Below are 23,632 nucleotides of genomic sequence, written 5' to 3' on the forward strand. Positions count from 1 at the left end.
TTTGCCACACAATTAAAGTCAGTTGTTACAGGTAACCACTCTAGAGCAGAGTTGCAAATCTGGCAAGGGTATATTTTTTATTTCTGTGTCTCGAAATATAAAAATAGACATAGCTTAAGGGGAGTTTTGTCATTTATTGTGCAGGCCAAGCAAAGCTAGAATACGTATGGTCCTAGAATCATGTCTGAGTTTAGATTTCTTCATCTGTAAAGTGAGGGGAGCTGTCCGCTATCTCCTCTTCTCAAAAAATAAGCAAAAACCAATAAGGTAAGATCGATATGGCTTTTTGGCAACCCAGAAGTTGTAGAAGGAACAAAATTGAATCCCCTGTTTATGGAGTTTAAAGTTCAGCCTAGGTAAGGAAGCTGTGTGATGATCTGGGGGAAATTTAAAAAATAGAACATAGTCAGATGCTTAGAAAGAAATCTCTTGCTGTCCAGCCTCGCATCCACAGCCTCCTAAAGGACCCAACCACCGCATCTTTGTCACTTAACTTTTTTTAATTCGAACTGACAGATCACTGGAGAATAACTGTAGGGAATAATCCCCACACTGGCAGAGGGGATGGATTAAATCAACCATGAAAATAAGCACTGGGCCATGTGTCTATAGCCTAAAAGAAATTTGAGTGAACACAGTGCTGTGTTTAAACCAGGCACAGGATCCATTGAACGGCCTGTAACATTTTCTCCTGCAAATGTCCATCGGAAGGGAAAGGCAAACGCTGATGCTTTGAAAGCCAGGGTACATCTTGCTTTCTCCACTAAGTTTGCAAAATTACGTTATTATTTCCTTAGCCTATGAAGATAAAATGAGCACATATCTCCCTTTCTCCTACATCCACAGCTTCATTTTAGTGAATAAGGCTTCACTTCTACTCATTTTAAAATATCCCTAGAAAAACCAAGCTCAGTAAATGTTAGCTGTAGTTTTAAACCCTCTAACCTCCAGTTAGAAGGTATGGATGGGCCTTCAAGAAGAGGTCACCAAGAATGTAAATAACTTTTTCACATTTAAGAAGAGAAAAAAAGGGGGGAATTGTTATGCGAGCACTTCTTTGAGTTACTTCCTATTTCATCCAAATGCATTTTCTGTCATGAAACGAATACGGTCTTAAGAAGGAAGGGTGGCCTAGTCAGTGATGTACAATTCATCTCAGACCTCTAAAAAACAAACAAACATCCCTTGATTGTTTTTGGAGAGCAGGCAGAGGAGGGGAACTGGCACCCAGGGAGAATCTCACGTTTCAGCCGTATTCTTCACCAAGCCTCTGCCAAGCTCCTTGAGAGAAGGAAGCCAGTTATTATGAGAGGGTTGGGACGGTCTGATGAATACATTTGATCTCATCCATTGAGCAAATGGATTTCAAATCAAGAGCGAATGTTTCCGTATCCAGTCAATGGTGCCCTGCAGGTTATGGGGGGAAAAAAAAACAATCAAGCAAAACCAAGAAACATAGGGGATTTATTCAAAAGGCACATTCAGACCCTACAAGTTCTAATCTGATATTATCTCCTGAAGACGACTTGAAAAATCTGATTACATTAGGCAGGAAGATTATATAAATCTTTTTTTTTTCTGAAGAAAAATCTCAATTTAAAAGTTTCATATTTGATGGAGCTGCATTTTCCTCCTCTGCTCATGCTAGATGCTCATTCGAGGAGAGGATGTCCAAGCCAGGTTCCTCAGAGCTAGAAACCATCACAATGATGCTTCTCCAGTGCTTGGGGAGAGTTCAGCTGGGCCCCAGGTTGTCCTAGCCAGTCATAGAAAGTTCCAGCTCTGTGGGTTTCCCATCTTTGAATCTTTCAAGAACATTTTTTGTATTTCTTTCTTCTTTCCTACTCGATTATCTGAAAGACTTCGCCTTTAAGAAAACTGAATTTTTTAATAGAGGTACTGGGGATTAAACCCAGGACCTTGTGCATGCTAAGCATGCGCTCTGCCTCTGAGCTCCACCCACCCCTACCCACCCCCCTGGAAATGGCATTCTTTAAGAAATTCATATGTACATACCCTCTTAACACCTGTTTACATTTTTAATCAACCAAGGATGTTTATTATACTCAAATATTTCTCTTTAGCATGAATTAACCAGTTTCACAGCCCTGGATAAGCTTGGTTATGGATTAATCCACACAGCAGTAATAGGGGTAAACTGAAGAATTTCATTAAGCTCATTTTACACTGAAAATAGCTCCCTGCTTCCTCCAGAGACCCTGATATATCACATATATATCATGTATATATTATTATATGTGTGTATATGCATTTTCATATGTGCATTGTGCATATATGCACGTTGTGTGTATGTAAATTATATGTATATACTTAATATGTACATATACATTGGGTATATATATTACATATATACATTGGGTGTATGTATACATTGCATATATGTACATTATCCATATACCTGCATTGTATATGTGTACACTGTATATGTGTACATTATTCATTGTGTGTATGTATATATACATCATATATATACAATGTATGTACATATATGTATACACATTGTGTGCATGTGTGTGTGTGTGTGTGTGTGTATTTCCTTTGTGTATAAAATGGTCACGTCTGTCTACGCCTTCAGGTTACTCCTGAACGAAGATCCCTTGCCATACTAGTTCCACACACACGTGTAAGTTTGAGTCAAAAAAAAAAAGCAAGATGATGGGGTTTCGAGGTCAAATGAGTCTGGTCAGTGCTAGATGAAAACGGTTTATCAGTTTCGTTGAGTGCTGAAATTCTAAGTCATTAAGATTTTAATGCTCACTGTGGATTTCCAGAAATAGGATACAACATGCTGTGTCTCACTTCCCTTTCGTGGGATATATCTGGGGACAAGCATCCAATGGAATGATCTCTGGGAGCATTCCTCATACTCTCAGGAACAAACGTTTATTGTGGACTTTTCAAAAGAAGTTTCATGCCACAGTTGCTGTCATCAGCAAAGCCCAATGTGAACTGAGTCCCATTTAAGGTCTAGAGCGCAGTGTAAGGACCTCAAGAAACTCAATCTAAATAGTGTCCTGGAATGGATCTGACTATCACCATAGCTCAGCTAGAGTCTCCACCCCCAGGATTACTCCCCCAAGGCCATTCTGGCTGCAGACCTTATAGGTTTACTGCATATTTCTAAATACTTTCCATTTACCTCTGACTCTTGATTTCCTAGCTTCATGTATCATCTGTTCATTTCTGCTATGGTGCATCTGGGTTTTGCTCACTTACCCCGCCTCCCACTTTCTCCCCCTCCCTCCTCCTAATAGAAATGTGGAGTTATTTTTAGTTAACTTTGTAACATTAACTAACATACTTAAATCCCCATTTGTTCCGTCAGCTACAGGGGTGTCTCTTGACTCCTCGCTCAGTTCTCTGGTCTTCACTTCCCCTCCTCCTTCCCACCACCATCGCTGGGTGGGCGCAGCTCCCACTGGGATGAACCACCCCACCACTTCTTGCCTTCGCTTTACAGTGGGAACTTGCTCTCCACTTCCCATCTTCCCTACTGAATGGGGCATCTACAAGCTAACATTATGTCTCAGACCTAAGATGCTCCAACAAGATATTCAATATCTTGTAATAACCTTTAATGAAAAAGGAACATGAAAACGCATATATGTATGTATATGCATGACTGGAACATTGTGCAGCACACCAGAAACTGACACATTGTAACTGACTATACTTCAATTTAAAAAAAAAAAGAGTGTTCCCCAGAATGTAAACAAAGGCAGTGATGGATGGTGAATTGCTCTACCATCTGAAAGAAGGTGCTAATGAACACCAGAAGATTCCCAAGTGTCTGTTTTCTCTTCTTTCCAACCAGTGATTTCGTTTTGATATTTTTTCTGCTAGTGGAAGAACAAATTCATTTTTTGAAAAGAAATATTCTCAAAGTTATGGAGATGGATAAACAAGCCACTCAGGTTGAAGGCCAAGGGAAGAGCCTTCCCCTCTCTGATGGGCTGCTAGGCGCCTCCAGGCCAGTGGCTCCTGATCCCCTGGGCAGGATGCTTTCGAACGCAGACTGTGTCCTAGTCTCGGAATCCACTTGTCTAACAAGCTCCCCAGGTGATTCTGGTCCATCACTTGAGATAGAGTTGGTCAAAACATCTGACCTAAGAAAGAGGCTTGTGTGGTTCAGGCGATACTTGGAAATTTGTGGGGATGTTTTCATTAGAAGAATTTCTCTCTCTGTTTTCCCCTGACATCTGGAGAGATACTTAGGTCTCTCCCTTAAATGGAAAAGAAGCAAATGACAGATGAAAGATACATTTAGCAATATTTCTGGAGCTGATAATGGACCACATGTGAGATGGTTATACATCGTAATCTTTGAGACAGCACTGGCTTCGCTTGTTTGGGCATGGTTGCCAAAAATAAAGGCAAATTTTCCAGAAAGTTTTCACCTTCTGCCCTTTTTCAAAATCCCAAGTCCCCAACACGCTGTTTCTGTCTACTTTGCAAAACTTCCGTCCCCCAGTGCAGGCTGAGGGTGCCCTTAATGAGGGCACTGGGGAGGGGTCCTGACCTACATCCTTGCTTCAGGTACTTTAGATGTTATTACTTGGGAGTTTGGGAGGAGGGAAGATGTCCAATTTATCAACTCAAATTCCTCTGGTTGGGTTGTTCTAGATTCCATTTTTTTTTCCCTTCTTCTGGGGATTTTAGTGGGCAAAAAAAGGCGACAAGAAATACAGAGTTAGGGAGGGAAAGGCTACATACACCAGGGACTTTGGGTTTCCTTTTCAGTGACCCATGAGCCCACTGATTTGTAAGATGGGGGCTGATCTGGGAGTAACTGTCCCCAGTTAAGGGACAGATCCATTTGGAGAACTCTCCGCTGCCACATGACAATACTCAAGAGACAACACATCACAGAGTTCTATGGACAATGTAAGCTGATGTTAACTCTCCTTAAAATGCCACCAGCTGAGCACAGTGTTGCTGCCGCCCAATGTCTAAGTGCAGAGGGAACATTCTCTCACCATCGAGGCAAACCTGTGACACAAATAAAGCATGCTGTGGTCCTTCCCCACCTCCCATCCCCGCTCAAACCTCTCCCCTCCTTTCCCGCTACCCCGTGTCCCTGTTCTTATAATAACTCATGGCGCACACTCAAAGTAGCATCTTTATCCTCAAAATGCACATTTACATTTCATATCAGCAGGCTTTAAAAAATGTGTTGCCTGCAGGAGGACAGAGGTACAACCGTACACACTTTTCCAGGAGCGAAACAATTCATCACTGAGCAGACACCTTCGTATCAGCCTCTGTCACTGGGAAGCTGTGTCACCTCCTCTCAAGAGCAGGGTCACGGAGGGCAGCCCTCTGTGAGTGAGCGGCTGCCTTTCTTCCAACTCTCAGAGGTAAACAGGTTGCCCCATCTGTACAAGTGATTCTGTTAAGAGGCTTTGGGCAAGGTGGGTGGGTACAGCTCAGTGGTAGAGCGCATGCTTAGCATGCATGAGGTCCTGGGTTCAAGTCCCAGTATCTCCACCAAAAACAAAACAAAACAAAACAAAAAAAGACGTTTCGGGAGTGACAGACCAGAGACTGAGCATCCAGAGTGCTCATTAGCTGTGTAAACTTGGGAAGCTCGCTGACCCTTTCTGAGCCCCAGATCTGCACGTATGCCATGGCAATGGTAACATCTATCCATGCGGTTGTCCTGAAACATTAATATCATCATTTTAAAGGAAAGTGCTTTCTATGAAGCACAATCTTATCTTGAACCCCAACTGCCATCACTGCCTCCCACCTGCAAACAGAGTCCAGCTTCCAAGTCTTCGGAAGGATTTCTAGAGGGGTGTCTCATGGGTGCTCAGGACTAAGTCCACAGTCCACTTGGACAGCAACCCATTGCTCTCACTGCCAGATCTGTGCCTCCCCTCTCCCGTGGACACAGCATTTTCCTGCCCGGATCCCGGGCCCCTGGCCACCTCTCTCCCTCTGCTCCGCCAGGCACAGCCCTAGTCCTGGGAACTACATAGCCACGCAGAGTCGGGAAGGATTACTCTCTCCCCTCGTGGCGACCCAAGGCAGTGTGGCTTGGTCTCCAGTGTGCGAATATGGAGAAAGAGCTATTATTTATTATTATTACTAATTACTATTATAAAATACACATAGCATAAAATTGGTCACTCTAACCATTTTCAAGTGTACAGTTCAGTGGCATTCAGTACATTCACAGTGTTGTCCAACCATCACCACTATCTAGTTCTAGAACTTTTTCATCACCCCCACCCGGGAATACCATACCCATTATTCCTCCCTCCCCTCCGCCCCCGGCAACCACTGATCTGTTCTCTGTCTCTGTCGATTCGCCTGTTTCTGCACATTCCATAGAAACGGAACTGTGCAGCATGTGGTCTTTGGCATCTGGCTTCTTGCAATTAGCATCATACTTCCAAGACTGCCCTTTGCGGTCTTGCTCAGTGGTCCTCCCCGTGCCAGGCCCAGGCTTGCCCCAGGGGACTGGGCTAAGGAGGGGTTTGAACAGCCATTCCCATCATGCTCTTGGCAGGACTCCTGGTCACTTTCAATGATAAACCCTGGCCACTGCCTTTCTCCTAAGCGCGGGACTCTCCCCTCTGTACATCCATTGTGATGAGGTGACTCAGGTCCCAGACACACCCTCAGCTTGTGCTCTTCCCCAGCAGACTCTCAAACCCAAGCCACCACTTTGCCAACCAGGCCCACATCTGTCTGAACCTGGAAAGTCCCAGAAAATGCTAATGCCCATCCCCCAAGTAGAATGATTATAATAGTCTGATGTCGTATTTCGTGTGAACAAAGGTGAGCACGTTTCTAAGACTCACACTTCCTTTCGTATTTGAGCCCCATTCGGCATTCTGTGACTCCCCGGGTGTTTCAGTGCCTCACTGAGTACAAGACACGTTTGTATTTCTCCAGAATCGTCCATGGACTTGCTCTCCATGTGCGGGTATATAGGGTGTATTTCCTTTCCATTTCCCTGTCTTAGAAGCAATTTTATGTAAATCCCATCCAATATAGTTCTGATACTTCTTTGCTGTGACTCTGTTTATATGGGTGGTTTCCTGAGAACACCTTTAACAAAGAACCCAAAGAAGAAAAATTTTTTTCCTAATTTACAGTTGATACAGAGAAACTGAACCAATGGAGAAATGCAAGCTTCTTGACTTTTCCTTTGTCATATTAAATGATTTATTCAGCAAGTTCCAACCCACTGGTTTTGCCCTACTGCTCTCTTCTCTCTAGGAAATTCAAAGTTTGACAGGATTTTGTTGTGTTTCTTTTTCAAAATTGTAAGTTTTTAACATTTCAAATGTTCTAATGTAAATCCTGGGCATCTCTTTAAGTTCTTTCATACCTACTTTACTGCAGTTAAATTTTACATGGAACATTGGTCCACGGAGTATGGAGTAACTGGACATAGAGGAAATAATCATAAAAGGAAATAAATACAAAGGAAGAAAGTAAAATCTTTAATCTTCTATGCACAGGGTCAAAGTGTTAGCCCCAACAATCATCATTTTATCCGTAAACATTCTCTGTCATTTAATTATGTCCTTGGACCCTCCTAACTTGTGCCGGTATCTCAGTATTCTCTATACAAAGAGCCATTTAGAGGCTCCGTATTTTTGCAGTTCTTTACTTTTATTTTCATATTATTGTGTGGGTGCCTTTGGCATTTTTTAGACCAGAGTTACATTCTTGTACAACCCCCTCCTGCTTTTCTTTGCATCCAGTACCTGCCCGAAAATATTTTACTTGCCCATCATTTCTTGCTTGCAGATGTCAAATTAGTTCCTGCAACTCAAAGAGGTTTAGTGTAGGTTAATGCCTTTCCAGGCAAAATGCAGTTAGGGGAAAGACACAGCCAAGCAATATGAACTCACCAACAGAAAGGAACAAAGACATATTTGGGGCCACGTCTCATTAGTAGGTTAGGGTCTGCTGCACCTACCCATCTGCCAATATCTATCTGCCAATATGCCTAGTCTTATTTCCTGTTTTCAAATGCTGATTTTAGATAAATGCTTTTCTAACCAAAATGAAACAGTACGGTATTTAAGTCAACCATGACAATAAGCACATAGGTGCCCCCCCACACACACCAGAAAGGAATCAGGACAGGCTTGATTTGAATCAGGCAGGAGGCCAGATGCAATCAGGTTCCCAAGTCCATAACTCCACCAAAAGGACAGATCAGGCCCCATTACCCGAGGACCCTCTGGATTGCAGAAGATTCTGGGAGGTCAGAATTGAGCTGGGCCCCCTTATCTTCAATAAAATGTGGTTTTGTACAACAGAAGCAGGGAGGGGGGAAATACCAAAACCAGATCATTTTCTTAAAGTTCTAATAAATAGTATAATAACTGGGTATTTTTTAAAATATGGACTTTATTTCTTTAGAGAATTTTTAGGTTTGCAGCAAAATTGAGCAGAAAGTTCAGAGAGTTCCCATTGACCGGGTATTTTCCAGCCCTCTCTCACACACACTGTCTCTACCTGTAGAGGGTCCCAGAGCACTCTGGATTTACGTGCAAGGCAGGAAACACACTGGACTGAGTGTTTGAACAGACCAAGAGTAATTCACTGACCTCATCAGGACTTGCCATCCCAAATGGTCCAACATGGAAGCCGTCAGTGAGCCTGAGAGCACAGAACTGGTGTTCGGTGCCCCTGGGAAGTGTCAAGCGATCATTTCACCAATACAGCTCTGCCTTGCTTTAGACAAACCTGATTATATGTTTAAAATCTAAGTTACACCAGAGGTGAACTGGGAGTGATCCATCTTCCTATCACTTTCAAAGACAGGCTCTCCACCTTCACTAGGTTCTAAAGCCATCAGAACTGCCCGGCGCCTCTTTTCCAGGCAGTCCATTCTCCACGTTGTCCTTCAGAAATATCACCTAAACCATGCTGTCATCTGAGTGTCTCTCCAGCCTGGAATGTCTTCTCTTCCTTCCTGCTGGGTAGAGACCTCACTCTCTCGACTCTCTGTTCTGGTTCCACATCCTCCGTGAACATTGTCTTGGCCTCTGTAGACCACAGAGGAACCTCTGTCCTGATTCTCCTGGCTCTTTTGATCAGTTTCCACACTGTGGACCATTTAGGCAATTAACTGATATGTATCAAGCATCTACCATTAGCAGGACTCTGTAACAGGCACCCCAAGCCTGATTATTTCTAATGAGTTAATCTCATCTCTACAAATAGACTATAAACTCCTTAAAGGTAGGACTACGCTCCTTGTTAAAACCTGCCTATTACGAGACACAGTACTAGAGCCTAGCCGGTGTTCAACATACTTCACAAAATGACTCTTCGTTTTACAAAAATAATCACTGGTTGATTTCCTTACAAAGAAATTTCTTCACTCATGATTTAATGTACATGTATTTTTCAAGAACATTTTTTGTTGCATGAAGGCGGGTATATGATATGTCACTGTACAGAACCATTAGAATTTTTTTTAGGAGCATTTTTTTAAAAATTGAGACTAGTGTCATCTTGCAAACAGGACTTACTATCTTTGGAGACCTTGATCAGTTCTAGGCAGCGAAGGAGCAAGATAACATAGCAGCCAAAGCCTGTGGGTTCAACATTGACCTTTGTATTTATTTGCAGGCTTACTAGAAAGCGTTTAAACTGATATTCAGGCAAAGAAGGAAGTGAGCTTATAGTAGTAATTTTCTCTAGATCATTCTTTGGCCAAACTGTTTTCCTGCTGCAGAAACTGTTCAGGGGTAGGTGGGCACATGAGAACAAATTTAGTGAGCTCGGTTTTAAGACAAGCTTATCCCACCAACTCTTACTTTTCATGGAACACGGAAATCTGGAAAGATGATTTCATCCTCTCAGTTCTGGCCTGCCCTTGAGGTGCCAATGTGTCTAGTCACCACAGTGTACAGGGCACAGTCACCGACTATAACCCCTCCCATCTGGAGGCCTCTGTCCCCTTGAAGAGCGGGCAAAAAATTCAGACTCAGGCTTTTTGACTCTGCACAACTGAGAAGCATGTACTACCTTTAAATTGTTTAAAAATCTGTAGAAACTTGAGACTCACATGTCTAAGCAAACTGGCAGAGGTCTGAAGCCGCAAGTGGAAATGACACCATTAGCGGTACTGATGATGAAAAGGAGATTACAGACACTTTAGCTTTCTCCTCTTCACGCCGTGAGCATTTGCCAAAAGAATTAAGTGGGTTGAACTTTAAAAATCTAAACCAAATCTTGAAAGTCGAAGTGTATTTCCCAAGCAGTGTGAGGTTGGAAGAGAGCCTCGTAGCCTCGTATACACGCCGCTGGCTTGCACGGCTCACTACCTTTGAAAGTACTGCCTGGTGTTTTACATTCTGGTCCTCCCTGGATTTTAAAATTTTCCCCAAGAAAGGCCCACAATCCTCTGAAGTACGAAGGGGTCGCAGGGCGAGGGGGTAAACTTTTTTAAAGGAGAGCCTCGCCTGCTCGCCCGGGACAGGCTGTCAAAGCCGCAGCAAGCTGCTGGGTCGTGTATGTTTCAACTGCACGTGTCGGTTTCAGCTCCACGTTCCCTTTCTCTCCTTGTAGCTACCTCATCCCTGAACTCCCAGCTCCAGCAGCTCCAGCAGCTCCAGCAGCTCCAGCAGCAGCCGCCGCCGCCCGCCCCGCCCGGCAGCCAGCACCCGCAGCCCGCCCCGCAGGCGCCCCCGCAGCCCCAGCAGCAGCCGCCGCCCCAGTCCGCCCCGCAGGCCCAGCAGCCGCCGCCCGCCTCCCAGCCGCTGCCGGCTCCTCCCGCGCAGCCCCCGCAGCCGCCAGCCCACCCCCAGACCCAGAACCAAGCGTCTCCCACTCCGCAGAGCGCCAGCCCCCCTCAGAAAGCCAGCCAGTCTCCAGGACACGGCCTCCCGTCGCCGCTCACGCCACCCAATCCTCTGCAGGTAACGCTCCCCGCCGCGCGCAGGGCACAGAGGGCCTGGCCGCCGGGGGGCGCCCTCCCCCGAGGCCCCGCCAAGCTTAGCATCATTCGCTTCCGCGGCGTCTGATTCAAATTGATCTCAGGCGGAGGGAAGAGGGAGCCGTAGCAGGCAACTGGGGACGCATGTAAACGAAACAAATAGAAGCCCATTGCTGTTGCCCTCCAAAGGATAAATGTTGTCTGTTTCCTCCTGTGAGAGGCCAGCACTGTAAGTGCACTCGTAGCCTGTAATAACTCCACTTTATGATACTTTTTGAAGGCAGCAAAGATAGCATCCAATTAAAATTATTACTAGCAGAGTTTTGTAGCCCCGTGGAGAACCGCTTCTCCTGTCCATGAGGCATGGTGGTTATTTCTCTCTATTATGAATACAGCAGGGTCTTACCTTAAGTACTTGGTGCTCTTTTGTTTCTATTTATCTAAAGACTCTCTGAGGTTAGGAGGGTCAAGAAATGAAAGCTTCGGTTTACGTCCCAGATTCCAACCATGACTCCACGGACTAACAAGTACTCTAAATCCATCCCGAGAACCACAGCAAATATGCATCTTTATAAAAATCATAAAACTTCTGTAGATTTACTTCAATGCTGTGAAGCTGAGGGCATCCAAAATAGATATTTCAAGCTAATCATGAAATGTCATCTTTAATCTACTATCACTGAGGAGCAATGAGGAGGAGCATTCAGGAATATATACCCTTAAAGTTCGGAAACTCGTCCTTCACTTAGATGCCTTTAGGATAAATTAGCTTCAAAGGATAACTGCGATGATGTCAACCCATCAGATCCAGAAATGAATAGCTCCGTTTTTTATTTACATAATGATGTTTTCGCCCCGCGAGATTTCAGATGGGTTAGTATGTTTGTAGGACAGTCACAAATTTCCACAGGGTGAGCAGCCCACGCACTTATTTCAAATGCTAACTCAGCTCCCTCCTTGATGGTGGGGCACTCGTGGCCATCAGTCCTGCCCCCCCCCCCACCCGATGAGGACCACAGCACTGTTAACCCTGGGTCCTAAATAGCAAAGTACACAGAATCAAGATAGATGGGTCCGCAAACAGCAAGGCGAGTCCCATAACTTCGTTTCTATGAGCTTGGCTTCTCAGGGTTGGCCCAAAATTTTCCTGGAAATGAAAACATTTGGGTGAGATGAGTAATACTGTTTTCTTTGGCACTTGGATCATGGCTATTTTAAATTTGAACAGTTTCCCAAGTTGGGTTTGAAGGTGTGTGGTTTTTTTTTTTTTTATCTTATCATTATGAGACAACATAATACCTTTGACATAAGACTGAGATGAACACAGGCTAGAAAAGTCTTCACTGTCCGCCTGATAGCTGTGGGGAGAGTAGGTATAATCAGATTTATCAAATGCATGATGACAGCAATCCAAATGTTTTCAGCATTTGGAATTCCACTCTTGTTATCCCAAAGAATGGGTTTAATGCTTTTTTAAGAGCAGTTAAATTAGATATACCTTCGTACCATGTGATTAAACACCTCCTCTATCAGAGTCATCAGAATAGGTGAAATTAGCAAAGAAAAACACTTGTTCTGCCGCCAAGGGTGAGATTACTTCACTCTGTCCCCAGTTACCCTGCATAGTCTAGTATTCCGTACGATTGAGTGAAAGCTTTGAGTTCTGTGGACATCAGGCTTTTCTGAACACTGTCAACAACTTATAAATCTCTATCAGCCTGTGAAACACAAGTACAGACAACCCATTTGAATGGCCGATGACAGGACTTTAGATGAGCTGACCACTCAGCCTCATGGAAATAAATTCTGTGAAGAGACTTTCGAAAAGTTCTCCTGATGATTTCCCATGGAAATCCAGGAGCCGCCTTGTTTTGTTTTTGCAACGAATGAAGACTCAGAGCCATATTTAGTTCTTTATAACCCTGAGAAAATATTCTATTTTTTCACTGCTGGATTTTTAATTTATAAACATAATAAGTCCATTAATGAAGTAATTACCTTCTGTGTATCTAATGGAGGACCACTGAAGGAGTGATTTGATGAAATTTATAGAAATATTTCTGGCTAGATAAGAGAACTGATTTTGAATAAATCTACCTCAGTAGGGATAAAAGGATTTTTTCTTTTACCTTAGGCATGTGTAAAGGAAATGGAGAATGCCTTGGTTTTGAAATATTGTTTTTCCCTACATTAGCTGAAGGGTTTTTGAGTTGATGGAACATCGAATGTTTGAACTTTTGAGAGAAAAGAAAAAACTATTTAAAAGAAACTGCAAAGATAGTTAACTCTCAGAGGTAGTGATCTTTGTGAACTAGAATGAAGTGGTTTTGTTTGAAGATTAATAAGAGTGAAAATCGACAAACTTCATATATGACAGCTTAAATTCTATTTTGCAATTCTTTATTTTCATGTGGGCTTTGTCTTTTCATGGTCTTCAAACTCTGTCTGAGAGACATTAATTTAGAACACGCAACCTAGATTGTCAGAGGAAGCCAGTAATTCAGAAGGTTTTTTTGTTTAAAAAATTTTTTTGAAGGATGATCATCATTTCTAGAACTGTACAGATGCTATTCTATCTTAAAAAATAATAATAAATGAAAGTGGTTTCATTGTGTAGGTTTATTTGACAAGATCATTTCTCAGGATAAAAAAAAAAGAATTATTAGTGCCGGTGGGTAGTAACACCCTAGATTAAATTCTCCAGATAGTCCTGGTCAGGTTTTTCTCTAATATTGCAATATATACAACATAATTTTTTTTCACACTTTTACTCAGTTCCAGGAAATGGATTGTATTTACAAAACCACGTTGTTCTTTCAAGACAGATCTAAGTCTGAAGTTTCATCACCTCCAAGAACTAATTTGGATTGCTCAGGGTTATAGGAGGACTGGCGATCCAGCTGGATCCCAGAAGCCTGGCCCCTGGAAACCTGTCTTTAAAATCTTCTAGGAGACCCCAGACCCACCCACGACTTTATTCTCAGGAGGGATGAGGAGAGAAGTTCTAAACAGGGATTATAAGTGCAAAGGTCGTCAGGGGCCAGGCAGTCGCTATAAATAAGTAAAGCAGACTTCAGTATAAAACCCAAAGTGAAATTTTGGAAACAGTGTGTGGGAAAACCAAATGCATCTGTGAATTGCATTGAATTTTTAGGTTCTAGGATGGATATCCATCCATACTCCTTATTTTTGCTCTAAGCCACCTGCCCCAAGCTGCACCAGAATCTAAAACTAGAAATGTAGAGTGTATTGGGTAGGAGCAGATGAGAAACATAAGTGGAAGCAACGTTTTTGGAGAAAAGACATGGGCAGAAAAATTCCTGGGGAGAAAAAAAACAATATACAGTTTTAATTTCGATATCTGATATTGATCTGGATAAAGACCCCAAAAGCCTAAGAATGGGGAAATACCTCCCTTCTGTGACCTTTAAGGTGGTTTTTCTCAAGACTGTTTCTTGGGAGTTTTTAACTTGCCCGAAGGAAATTCCAAAGATGGTATAAGAGCCCTAGTATGTTCATTCATGAGTGATCTGGGTGAGCCGGGCACGGTGGGAGCCTAGTCACGGTACCATGGGAAGAGAGATCTTGAGAATTTCAGGCTTGTTCTCATTCTGACCCTGCATCTAAGTAACTCACAACTCTGGACAAGTTCTTTGGACTTCATTTTCTTCATCTGTTAAACATCTGGTGTGTATGATCTTTCAGATCCATTTCAGGTCTTCAAGTCTATGATCTAAATGCTGGTTGGCCTCTAGAATTTTATTGACTATTAAAAACCCGACCGTCCTGAAAATTCTCTGAGTATTCTTCAAGGTCAGGTTACTTTCTTCCCACCCAGCTGGGTGGCAGAGTAGAAAGACAGGGAAGACAAACATAAGTGGGATAATGATAGCCGAAGCAGAATTTATCTTAACCGGAGAGTCCAAATTAAAGTCAAGTTTTTATCCTCAGAGAGTCACCGCTGTAAACCCTGGTTCCAGATTGCTTTTTCACACCTATGCATTAGAGAAGCTTAAGAAACCAAATGCTGCATTTAACCTTGGCCTTCTGCATACTGTCTTGCATGGCAGGAAGCAGGATAATCTTTTTCCTTTTCTTGTTGTACTGCACATTTTAATAATAAAAAAAAATGGGGCAGTGGGGAGGTGGTGGGGAGAGATAAGTGGAAGCAGTTAGGGGAGAGAGAGCTGTCCGTGCTTATATGAGGAATGAGGGGCCTGCTCACCTTCTCAGAGGTGAAGCTGCTTGAGAGATAGCGTCAAATTGCTCTCAACCATGTGTGTTTGCGAAGGGAAAGGTCTTGTTACCACTCAGGCATCCAGGAGTAAGACTGCATTCAAATTCCACCTCGGCTATGCAGCGGGCCGGGCCTCCTGACTTCTCATTTGGGATGTTTTCCCGCTGGCAAGCTTTCAGTACTACAGACCAAAGTGTGTGAATGATGGAGAGAGTGATCCATTATCCCTTTTTTGTAACTGAAATATAGTCAGTTACAATGTGTCAATTTCAGATGTACAGCACAATGTCCCAGTCATGCATATACATACATATATTTGTTGTCATATTCTTTTTTATTAAGGGTTATTACAAGATTGAATATAGTTCCCTGTGCTATACAGAAAAAATCTGGTTTTTTTAAAATCTATTTTTATATATAGTGGCTAGCATTTGCAAATCTCAAACTCCCAAATTTATCCCTTTTAAAACTAAGAGCCCAAGCCCTCCGGAAGTGGTCAGACCTACATGATTTCCATTCTTTTTCAAGCAAATGGTCTCCAATCATGGCTCCTTTCTATAAAAAAAGTTCCGGGGCCTGCAGCCACCCCCTCTCTCCTCGGCAGTTCATCTTAATCATTTTAATCCAATATTAGTCAAAGCTCTGTGGGTCTAAGTTTTTTCACCTATACATGGAGGGAGTAAAATTAAATACTTTCCAGAACTCCTACCCTTCTATTTGGAGTTTTGTGTCACCCACCTAAACTCAGGTGGGTGACTGATACAGGTGCAGGGGTCACCTGCTCATCCTAGGTTCTCCACCTGAGGGCCTGAAAATTAGCCTAACAAAAGACAGACTAACAAGAGACAAACAAACAAAAGTTTAGGACATGCACATCACACGTACACGTGGGAGCACCCAGTGATGAGTAACTCAACAGGGTGGTTAGAACTTGGGCTTCTGTAGTGTCTTAACAAAATAACAATACATTTTTAGAGACGTGACAAGACAAAGGAAAGGACTATGAGATTTCAGGATTGGCAAATTGTGGAAAAGTAAATAGATGGGGAAATTAATAGGGGATAAGCGCCCCTCTGTTGTCATCTAGACTTACCTCCAGGAATTAACCACTGTCCTTCCTGGTGGGGGGCAGTGGCAACGCTTTTACAAATTGATGTCCTGCTTTTAGGCAAAATAGGAGGATGGCAGAGAGCTTCTCTTGCATCTGTTGATTCTCAGTTGCCTTCAGCCCAGAAGAATCCTCATGCCAAGGTCGCATGTTGTGGGGTGGCATATTCTGCTGCCTTTGGCAAGCATATTTACATAACCCCTTTGTGACCACTGTAAATTCTAATAGAACTTGGTCTACTCAGGGCTGGATTGTTGTGTAGGCTTCTCTTTGCCTGGACCAAGTCTAAGATAAGACAAGTGAGGCATTCATCTCAGATGCAGAATTCAAGGTTCACCCCCAAGCCCAGTCATCGAGATAGGTACTATTTTAACACAATAATTTTAAAGCATCAAAATGAATGCCAAAAATCTATGATGAACTAAGTATCACCTTATAAAATGTAGGCTCAGAAACAGTATTGAGCCGTACAGGGGTCTCAAGCAAATGAAAAAGCCAGCCAACACTGATTTTGTTGATCATGAATTTTTTGCATTCATTTTGATTTTTTAAATCTCACATTAGATGTTAGTCATCTTGATTAGCATGTTTGGGGCACCCCCTTAAATTTTGTGCCTGAGATGAGTGCCTCTCCTGCCTCACCCTAGTCCCTCCCCGCTCCCCCAGCTTGGCTACCAGCTGTGTAAATGATTTACTTAGCAAATATTCTCCAAGGCCAATGGCATTCTGTCCACTGGAAATTTCAGCCCAGTCTTGGATGCCACTTTCTAGTTGAACTTGAAAATCGCACCAGATTCTGCACAGTAGGAAAACAGGTGCATGTTGGCTAACGGATTGGGGCAGAGAGGTGAGGTGGAAACCCATCCTCACTGTGTAATGCACAGGCTTAACAAACCGATCGCTTTTATTGACGTGGGATGTTTTGACAATCAAATAACTTCTTTGGCTGACATTTTTTGCTGAACTAATTTATGCTTTTATGAAATTAAGTACATTTGGTGAAAATGATAGAAGTATCTCTATGTAGAGAACCTTCTCCCAGAGCAACGACCTTTTAAAAACTGGAATTGTCCACAAAGAGTAAGGCTTCCTCTTGGGCTAAAGAACCCAAGGAAACATCACTATCATGGATGGAAAAACCCATCCAAACCCAGAGAGTTCTCATGAAGATTAAATATAACACACTAATGAAAATGCTTTGTATGCTATAAATTTGTTAAGCACCTGTTGATTATAGTACAGCTATGAGAGAGTATGAATTTATTTCTGTTTAAATGACCATCCAGTAAATTGAGGGCTTCATTCATGATTTACTCATTCAGCAAGAGGTCGGGGCGGGGGGGAATGGGAGTCCCTTTACTAAACCATATTCAGTGCTGAGTAAAATAAACAAAACATCTTTTGCTACATTCTCTGCAAGGGACAATTTTTCCTTTTATGAAAGAAAGAAAATCTCCTTACCAAAAAAAAAAAAAAAACCCTCAGTTCAACATTACTGACATTTCAAAGAATTTATTACAAGCATTTGAGATCCAGGAGGAACAACAAAGTTTATATTGCTTTGAGAGTGGCAGGGGGAAAAATTAGTTTACCGAGAATATATTTATATACTGGGGTGCTTCTTTGTCATTGTCTAGATTTACTATTCCCGGGTACTGCTCTGTAGATTAGTCAAATCCTGCAGAAAGGGGTTTAACAAAGCCGATGGTTCGTTCACATCACTGACTCTGGAAGCTCATGTCATCTAGCAATAAATGGGGAGGGACCCACACTCAAAGAGGGGTGGGCAGGGGTGGGAAGATTCCTGCAACATGGCAAGTGATATCTTCTCAAGGAGACAGCCCCGCTCTGATCACGACCGCAGGCCAGCTCTGTGGCCGGTCTGCAGGGAGTCCAGCAGTGAGCCTGGAGCCACACAAACAGCCCAGTCCATCCCCGTCTGTTGGATGTGGCTATAAGCTAATCCCAAAGTCGAGTTCAGGATGCTTCTGAAATAGTTTTGCCCCCATATGCATAGATACAGGTTTTAGTGGTGATCTGAGCCGCCCCAAGTGTGCTAGCTGGCATTTCACTCTGAATAAGCAAGCCACAGCCAGGACTTTTGTTAACTTAAGACAATATTTTTGTGCTTTCATGATCAAGTGTTATTCTTCATGGTTTTGCCTCAGTTCATTTCCCATAGGTTTGGGGTCAGTTTTTCATAGGCTTTTCAATTGATTTCTGATGTTTGCAAGTGAGTATTCTCCAAGTCATAAAGAAAGCACATTCATCATTATCTGCATTTATTAAGCACCTATGGTGTGCAGTATGGCCGTAAGGAAGGTTTGCTCTCCCGTCTTCTGACTGAGGAATTTGCTGTGATCAGGAGATTCCCTCATACCCCGACAACCTCCAACTCTATGTTTTAAGAGGAGTTGGATTCCAAACAGGTCAAGTCAGTCTAAAATCTGTAACACCTCTAGAGTACCAGGCTGTCAAAACTCTGTATCTGGGAGGCATTCTCATAGTTCGAAGGCTCTTATCCTGGCTCTTTTTTCTGTTTCCTGTTTTAAGAAGCAAACCAAGAAAAAGACCCTCCAAGGCACTGTTTTTTTCCTTCTCTTTCAACTTCCACTGTTAAGAACTAAATTGGGCATTCTGGCTTCCAACGCCAACTCTGGTGCCCTATCAGTGCAGAGACAAAACAGAGAAAGGCACCCTGTTGAGGGTACCAGTTCCAGAGCCCCGTCTTTCATGCATAAGGGGAAACCCCATGGCAAAGGACCAGATAGCCCCTCAGATAGCCATCAATGGGGAAGAGCAATTCCGTGTCCTCAGCCACTTGGCGGGGATGCTTGCAAGGCCACAGAGGGACACACTGGTGGAGGGAGTGCCCTGCATTTGTATGTGACAGCTCTCTTCTGGGAACTTGTGGCTCTGCATCTGAAGGCCCAGTTGGGCTCCAATCAATGCAGCCTTTCCAGCCCAATACATTTTGTCTGAAATGTCATTTGTCAGGGAGCCGCCTGGTGCCACCACTTCGTTTTCTTCACCAGAAGATATTTAAGTGACACAAAAAAGAAATCAAGTTAGGGGTCTCCTTCTTTTCCCCAGCTGGATGCCATCCCTTCCCAGAGGCTGGCCACTCTTTCCAGAGCTGAACTCTTTGTCCTGGCTCTGGGAGGTTAGGAACGTGGCATTTAAAGCAATGTTGAAGGGCTCAGTGTGGATATGATATCAGAGAAGCCCACTCACTTCCCCCAAGGAAAGCTCTCCTAAGTCTGGCTGGCTTGGGAACTTTATAATAAATAAATATATATATATTTATATTTATAATTGTATTTTAAATCAGAGGGAAAATAATCTTGTCCTCCTGTCTAATGTTCTAAAAGGTGACATTCCTTAGAATAGTTACCACCTCCAGTATTCTGCACCCCATGGAAGGAATTTAAACAATTTAGAGCTAAAACGAAATGGTCATTTTAGTCTTTTCATTGTGGTATTTCCATCTTTTAAACGAGATCACACTGCAATCACATAACGATTTCTCTCCTTGCAGATGAGGACAGAGGTAGAGGCACTTTTGGCAGAAAGACTCTCCCTTTCTTCTCTCGGTCTTTCCCCCTGATCTCAATCTTGATCTGATCCTGGCCCAAGAACCAGTAGCTCTGAGGTTGGGATTGAGGATTTGGCCACACCTTCTTTTCTTTACTTAGGAAATATCCTAGTTTTGTGGAAACCGTTTCTACTTCAAGCACAAAGAGATGAGAGTGATCTGCGACCACTGACTATATTAGCACTGAGACTGCCGACAGGCTCTGTGTGAGAAGTCAGAGGGTCTCATCCCAATTTTTAGGCTGGAGATCGCCTAGCTACACGATGAGGTACAAAGGCCACACCTACCTCCTTTCTCACCGCCATCTTTCACGCGGTCATGAAAGCGCATTTGAGACCGTCTGCCTCAGTCGCCGGGGAGGGCGGCTTCTCTTGCATCATCATTTCAATACACGTTTTCGAGAGCAAAAGCCAAGCTACAGGCAAAACATGTAGCAAAATTCATTCAGACACTTAGTCCGAATGTAGTTCCATTTATTGATTTATTTATTTTTATCAAAGTATATTTGATTTACAATATTGTGTTAATTCCAGTGTACAGCATAGTGATTCAGTTTTATATATGTATATATATATTCCTTTTGTGGTTCTTTTTATTTATTTATTTTAGTTGAAGCATAGCTGATTTACAATGTTGTGCTAATTTCTGGTGTGAAGCATAATGATTTAGTTATATATATATTCCTTTAGTAGTTTTTATTTGTTATTTTAATTGAAGTATAGCTGATTTACAATGTGTTAATTTCTGGTGTGCAGCACAGTGATTCAGTTACATATATATGTGTGTAATTGAATATATCTATATTCTAAACTGAACTGAATAATATATATAATATATTTTTAATATATAAATGAATTTATATATTAGATACATTTATATTATTTATATATAAATAAATTATATTTTTGTATATGTATAAAATATATATGTATAAAATATATATAACTGAATAATATATATATATTCCTTTTATAGTTCTCTTTAGCTGATGAAAGATCCTATAGTGCAGCCTGTGAAAATGCTTGCCCCTTTTAATCAGCGGTGTGGGAGCTGTGTACACCATGACATTCAAATTAAGCGTCTTCACTCCAGTCTCGTTTGTTTTCCAAAACGGCCACTCTCGTGAGCATGGAGAATTTGCTTTATGGGAACTGGGAGCCATGCCTTCATTGTGAAGCAATGTTTTCTTCATAAACAGCAAGAAACATCTTCAAAAACGCCCCCCCCCCTTTTGAAGTTCTTGCCTGTCGTTTTGTCTTTCCGGTGAGTGGGCATGAAAACCCAGTAACCCAGGCACCTCCTTGACACAAGCCCAGTGTCTGCCTGTGCCGGCTTGGACAGCAGGTCCTGCTAATTAAACGGTTTTGGGGGAGAATAAAATCTCATTAATACTTTCATCTTCAAAGAACAGAGACCTAACTGAACTTGTACAAATATCAGCCACTAGCCTTAGGGTACATAGTGAATACATGGGTTGACCTGAAAGAAAACAAATTGGGAAAGTATACCAGTAACCCCTGCCGAGGCAAGTCCAACCTGTGGCTGGCTTGTGCTTGCCTTAAGGAGTTAGACTATATGTGTGTATGTAGACTTGAAGTCTTCGTAGGTACACGTAGGTGCATAGCATGTTTGTGTGTATACAGATGAATGTTTGCTACCGCCATATGCACATATACATTTAAAATCTTTTCCAGAGACATTCTGTCAAGGGCCCACTTACAGGGTTATCCATTTAGCCCAGGCAAGTCGGTGGAGGGTGAGCACAGGGGGAGAAGTGGCATTGTCTGCGCCTTTCCTTTCCTCCTCTTCCTGCCTGGGACGTTTGGAGAGAATGACTAAGCACTGCCGGAGACCGTGAATTTGCTTAAGTGCGAATGGCTGATGGCTGAGTGCAGCGCCGGCCCTCCCCAAAGGTGATTGACTGGGGCTGCGCGTCTTCAAACTTGATGCCTGGATTTGACTCGGAAAGTCTGCCAAGTCTTTTACTCGGAAATTTATCTTAATTAGATCTGAAAGACCTGCCACAGCAGAATAGTCACACCGATTAAAATGAAAAACAGGAGAAATTACTGATCAAATTAATCATAATGTCGGGTTACAGCTGTAGGTCTGATGTAATTTGCCACTCCAGTGAGTTACATCGGCCCCGGCCCAGGAAAGGGAGCTGGTTTTACGCTGATCCGTAACACCCGCCCGCTCCAGGCGGCCCGACAGGAGGCTGATTCCATTCATTTTCCCCGGCTTGCTCTGACCTCCCTGCTGCAACTAGAAACAAATCAGGCACCAAACAAATGGGGTGTGGGGGGGGAGGTAAACGAGAAATATTTTCTTGCCCAAGTAATGGGACTATGTCTAAATGGTGAGTCTCTAAAACTTGGCCTGCAGGCTTAGGGCTTTGTGCTTGTCAGGGGTTTTGCTTTGGGTTTTTCCACTTAACCTCCTTTTAGTTTTACTTGCGGTGACCTGACGTTGATTAGATGCAGAACGGGAATCAAAAGGTCAGAGGACAAAACCTTTGGCGCTCAGCCATGAAAAGAAAACCTTCAGACAAATCTCCTTGCCAACCTGTCTCTACAACTCGGGCGTGGGTTGAAATAATCTAAAGTGTCACAACAGAGGAGGAAGAAACCTAACCTCTGAGAGCTGATTGTTCCCATGAGGGCACGGTCCCGGTATTCCAATTTTGAAGTAAACTCCTCTTTGCCCCTCCCCGTGCCCTGTGTTGGGGGTAGGGGTGGAATATGCTACCTTTTTTAAGAAAACAAATCGGAGTCCAGCTTCTTTTCAATTTCTAGCCCTGATTCTGAGCTGTGATTCAATCCGTGTCTACAAAATACCTCTCCCCATTAGCAATACAAAAAAGGGGCCCTAAGCGCACTTCAGTCTAGACATTCCATGGGAATTCCCAGAATTTAGACTCTAGGAGCAATGTTAAGACCTCGCTCCAACCAGTTCCACTTGATCAGGGGACTTGACAAGCCTACTGGGGTGGGGGGAGAGCTTGGGGATCCGTCCTAAAACAGAGGTGATTAGTCAGGACGGAACAGGGGAGGGAGGCCTCCTCCCCAGTCAGCAGTCATCAGTAAGACCTTTCTCGGTGACCATAGGATGGGTTGTCCAAAGCCCGTTTACTCATCCCTGGACCCGATGCTTATGCCCTTTTACTTCCAGTCTGAAAAGGCCCCGGTCCTTTCTCCATCCCACCAGGAGTGAATCTGGTACATTTTGTAAACGAGGGAGAGAGGCAGTTATAGAAGACAAGGTGGCCTTGACACTCAAGAGGCTATATTTTCTGGACCTTTCTATGGTTCCTTATGAAGATTCAGATGGGACCACATGCTCAGATATGGGAAGGAGCTAATAACCACATTGTGAGTGGTTATTATATTGGTTTAGTAGTTTGTAACCAGAATTTTGTAAAGAAAAAAAAAACCCAAAATCTTCCATTTAAGTTATAGGCATATACACATGTATAGAGTTGTATATGTTTAAGTTATATACATATATAGTGATATATACTTACATATAGGCATACATAGTTACATATAGATATATGCATGTGTATATATATGTGTGTGTACATATGTATATACAGAGAGAGAGTTTTTTTCTTACCTATATTTTTCTATGTATGTGCTGGCTTGAGTTGCAAAATGTATTTCTTACTTGACAACATCAGAAGAATTTAAAAACTCTTCTTTAAAAGAGTTAGTGATTCAGTGGGGCAGAGGCAGGAATTCTTTAACATATTAACAG

At 42.8% G+C, this 23,632-nt stretch overlaps 1 protein-coding gene and 1 long non-coding RNA gene across 6 annotated transcripts in view; one reads left to right on the top strand and one right to left on the bottom strand.

Moving 5' to 3' along the window:
• POU6F2 (POU class 6 homeobox 2) overlaps window positions 1-23,632 on the top strand; it is a 424,404-nt gene that overhangs the window by 304,230 nt on the left and 96,542 nt on the right. For all 4 annotated transcript variants that reach the window (XM_072965442.1, XM_072965444.1, XM_072965443.1 and 1 more), the window contains one exon: window positions 10,570-10,919. In XM_072965442.1, coding sequence (XP_072821543.1) covers window positions 10,570-10,919 — 350 coding nt within the window. The remainder of the gene's footprint in view (window positions 1-10,569; window positions 10,920-23,632) is intronic.
• Window positions 11,738-16,460, bottom strand: LOC140697590 (uncharacterized). 2 transcript variants are annotated; one of them, XR_012074741.1, is made up of 4 exons: window positions 16,267-16,460; window positions 15,162-15,400; window positions 12,236-12,294; window positions 11,738-12,083 (listed from the first exon to the last, which is right to left on the bottom strand). It is a non-coding gene; the product is annotated as an uncharacterized lncRNA (long non-coding RNA). The 2 variants fall into 2 exon arrangements; XR_012074742.1 differs by lacking the exon at window positions 12,236-12,294.

This window comes from Vicugna pacos, chromosome 7 (genome assembly GCF_048564905.1).
Source record: "Vicugna pacos chromosome 7, VicPac4, whole genome shotgun sequence".
NCBI classification, from domain to species: domain Eukaryota; kingdom Metazoa; phylum Chordata; class Mammalia; order Artiodactyla; family Camelidae; genus Vicugna; species Vicugna pacos.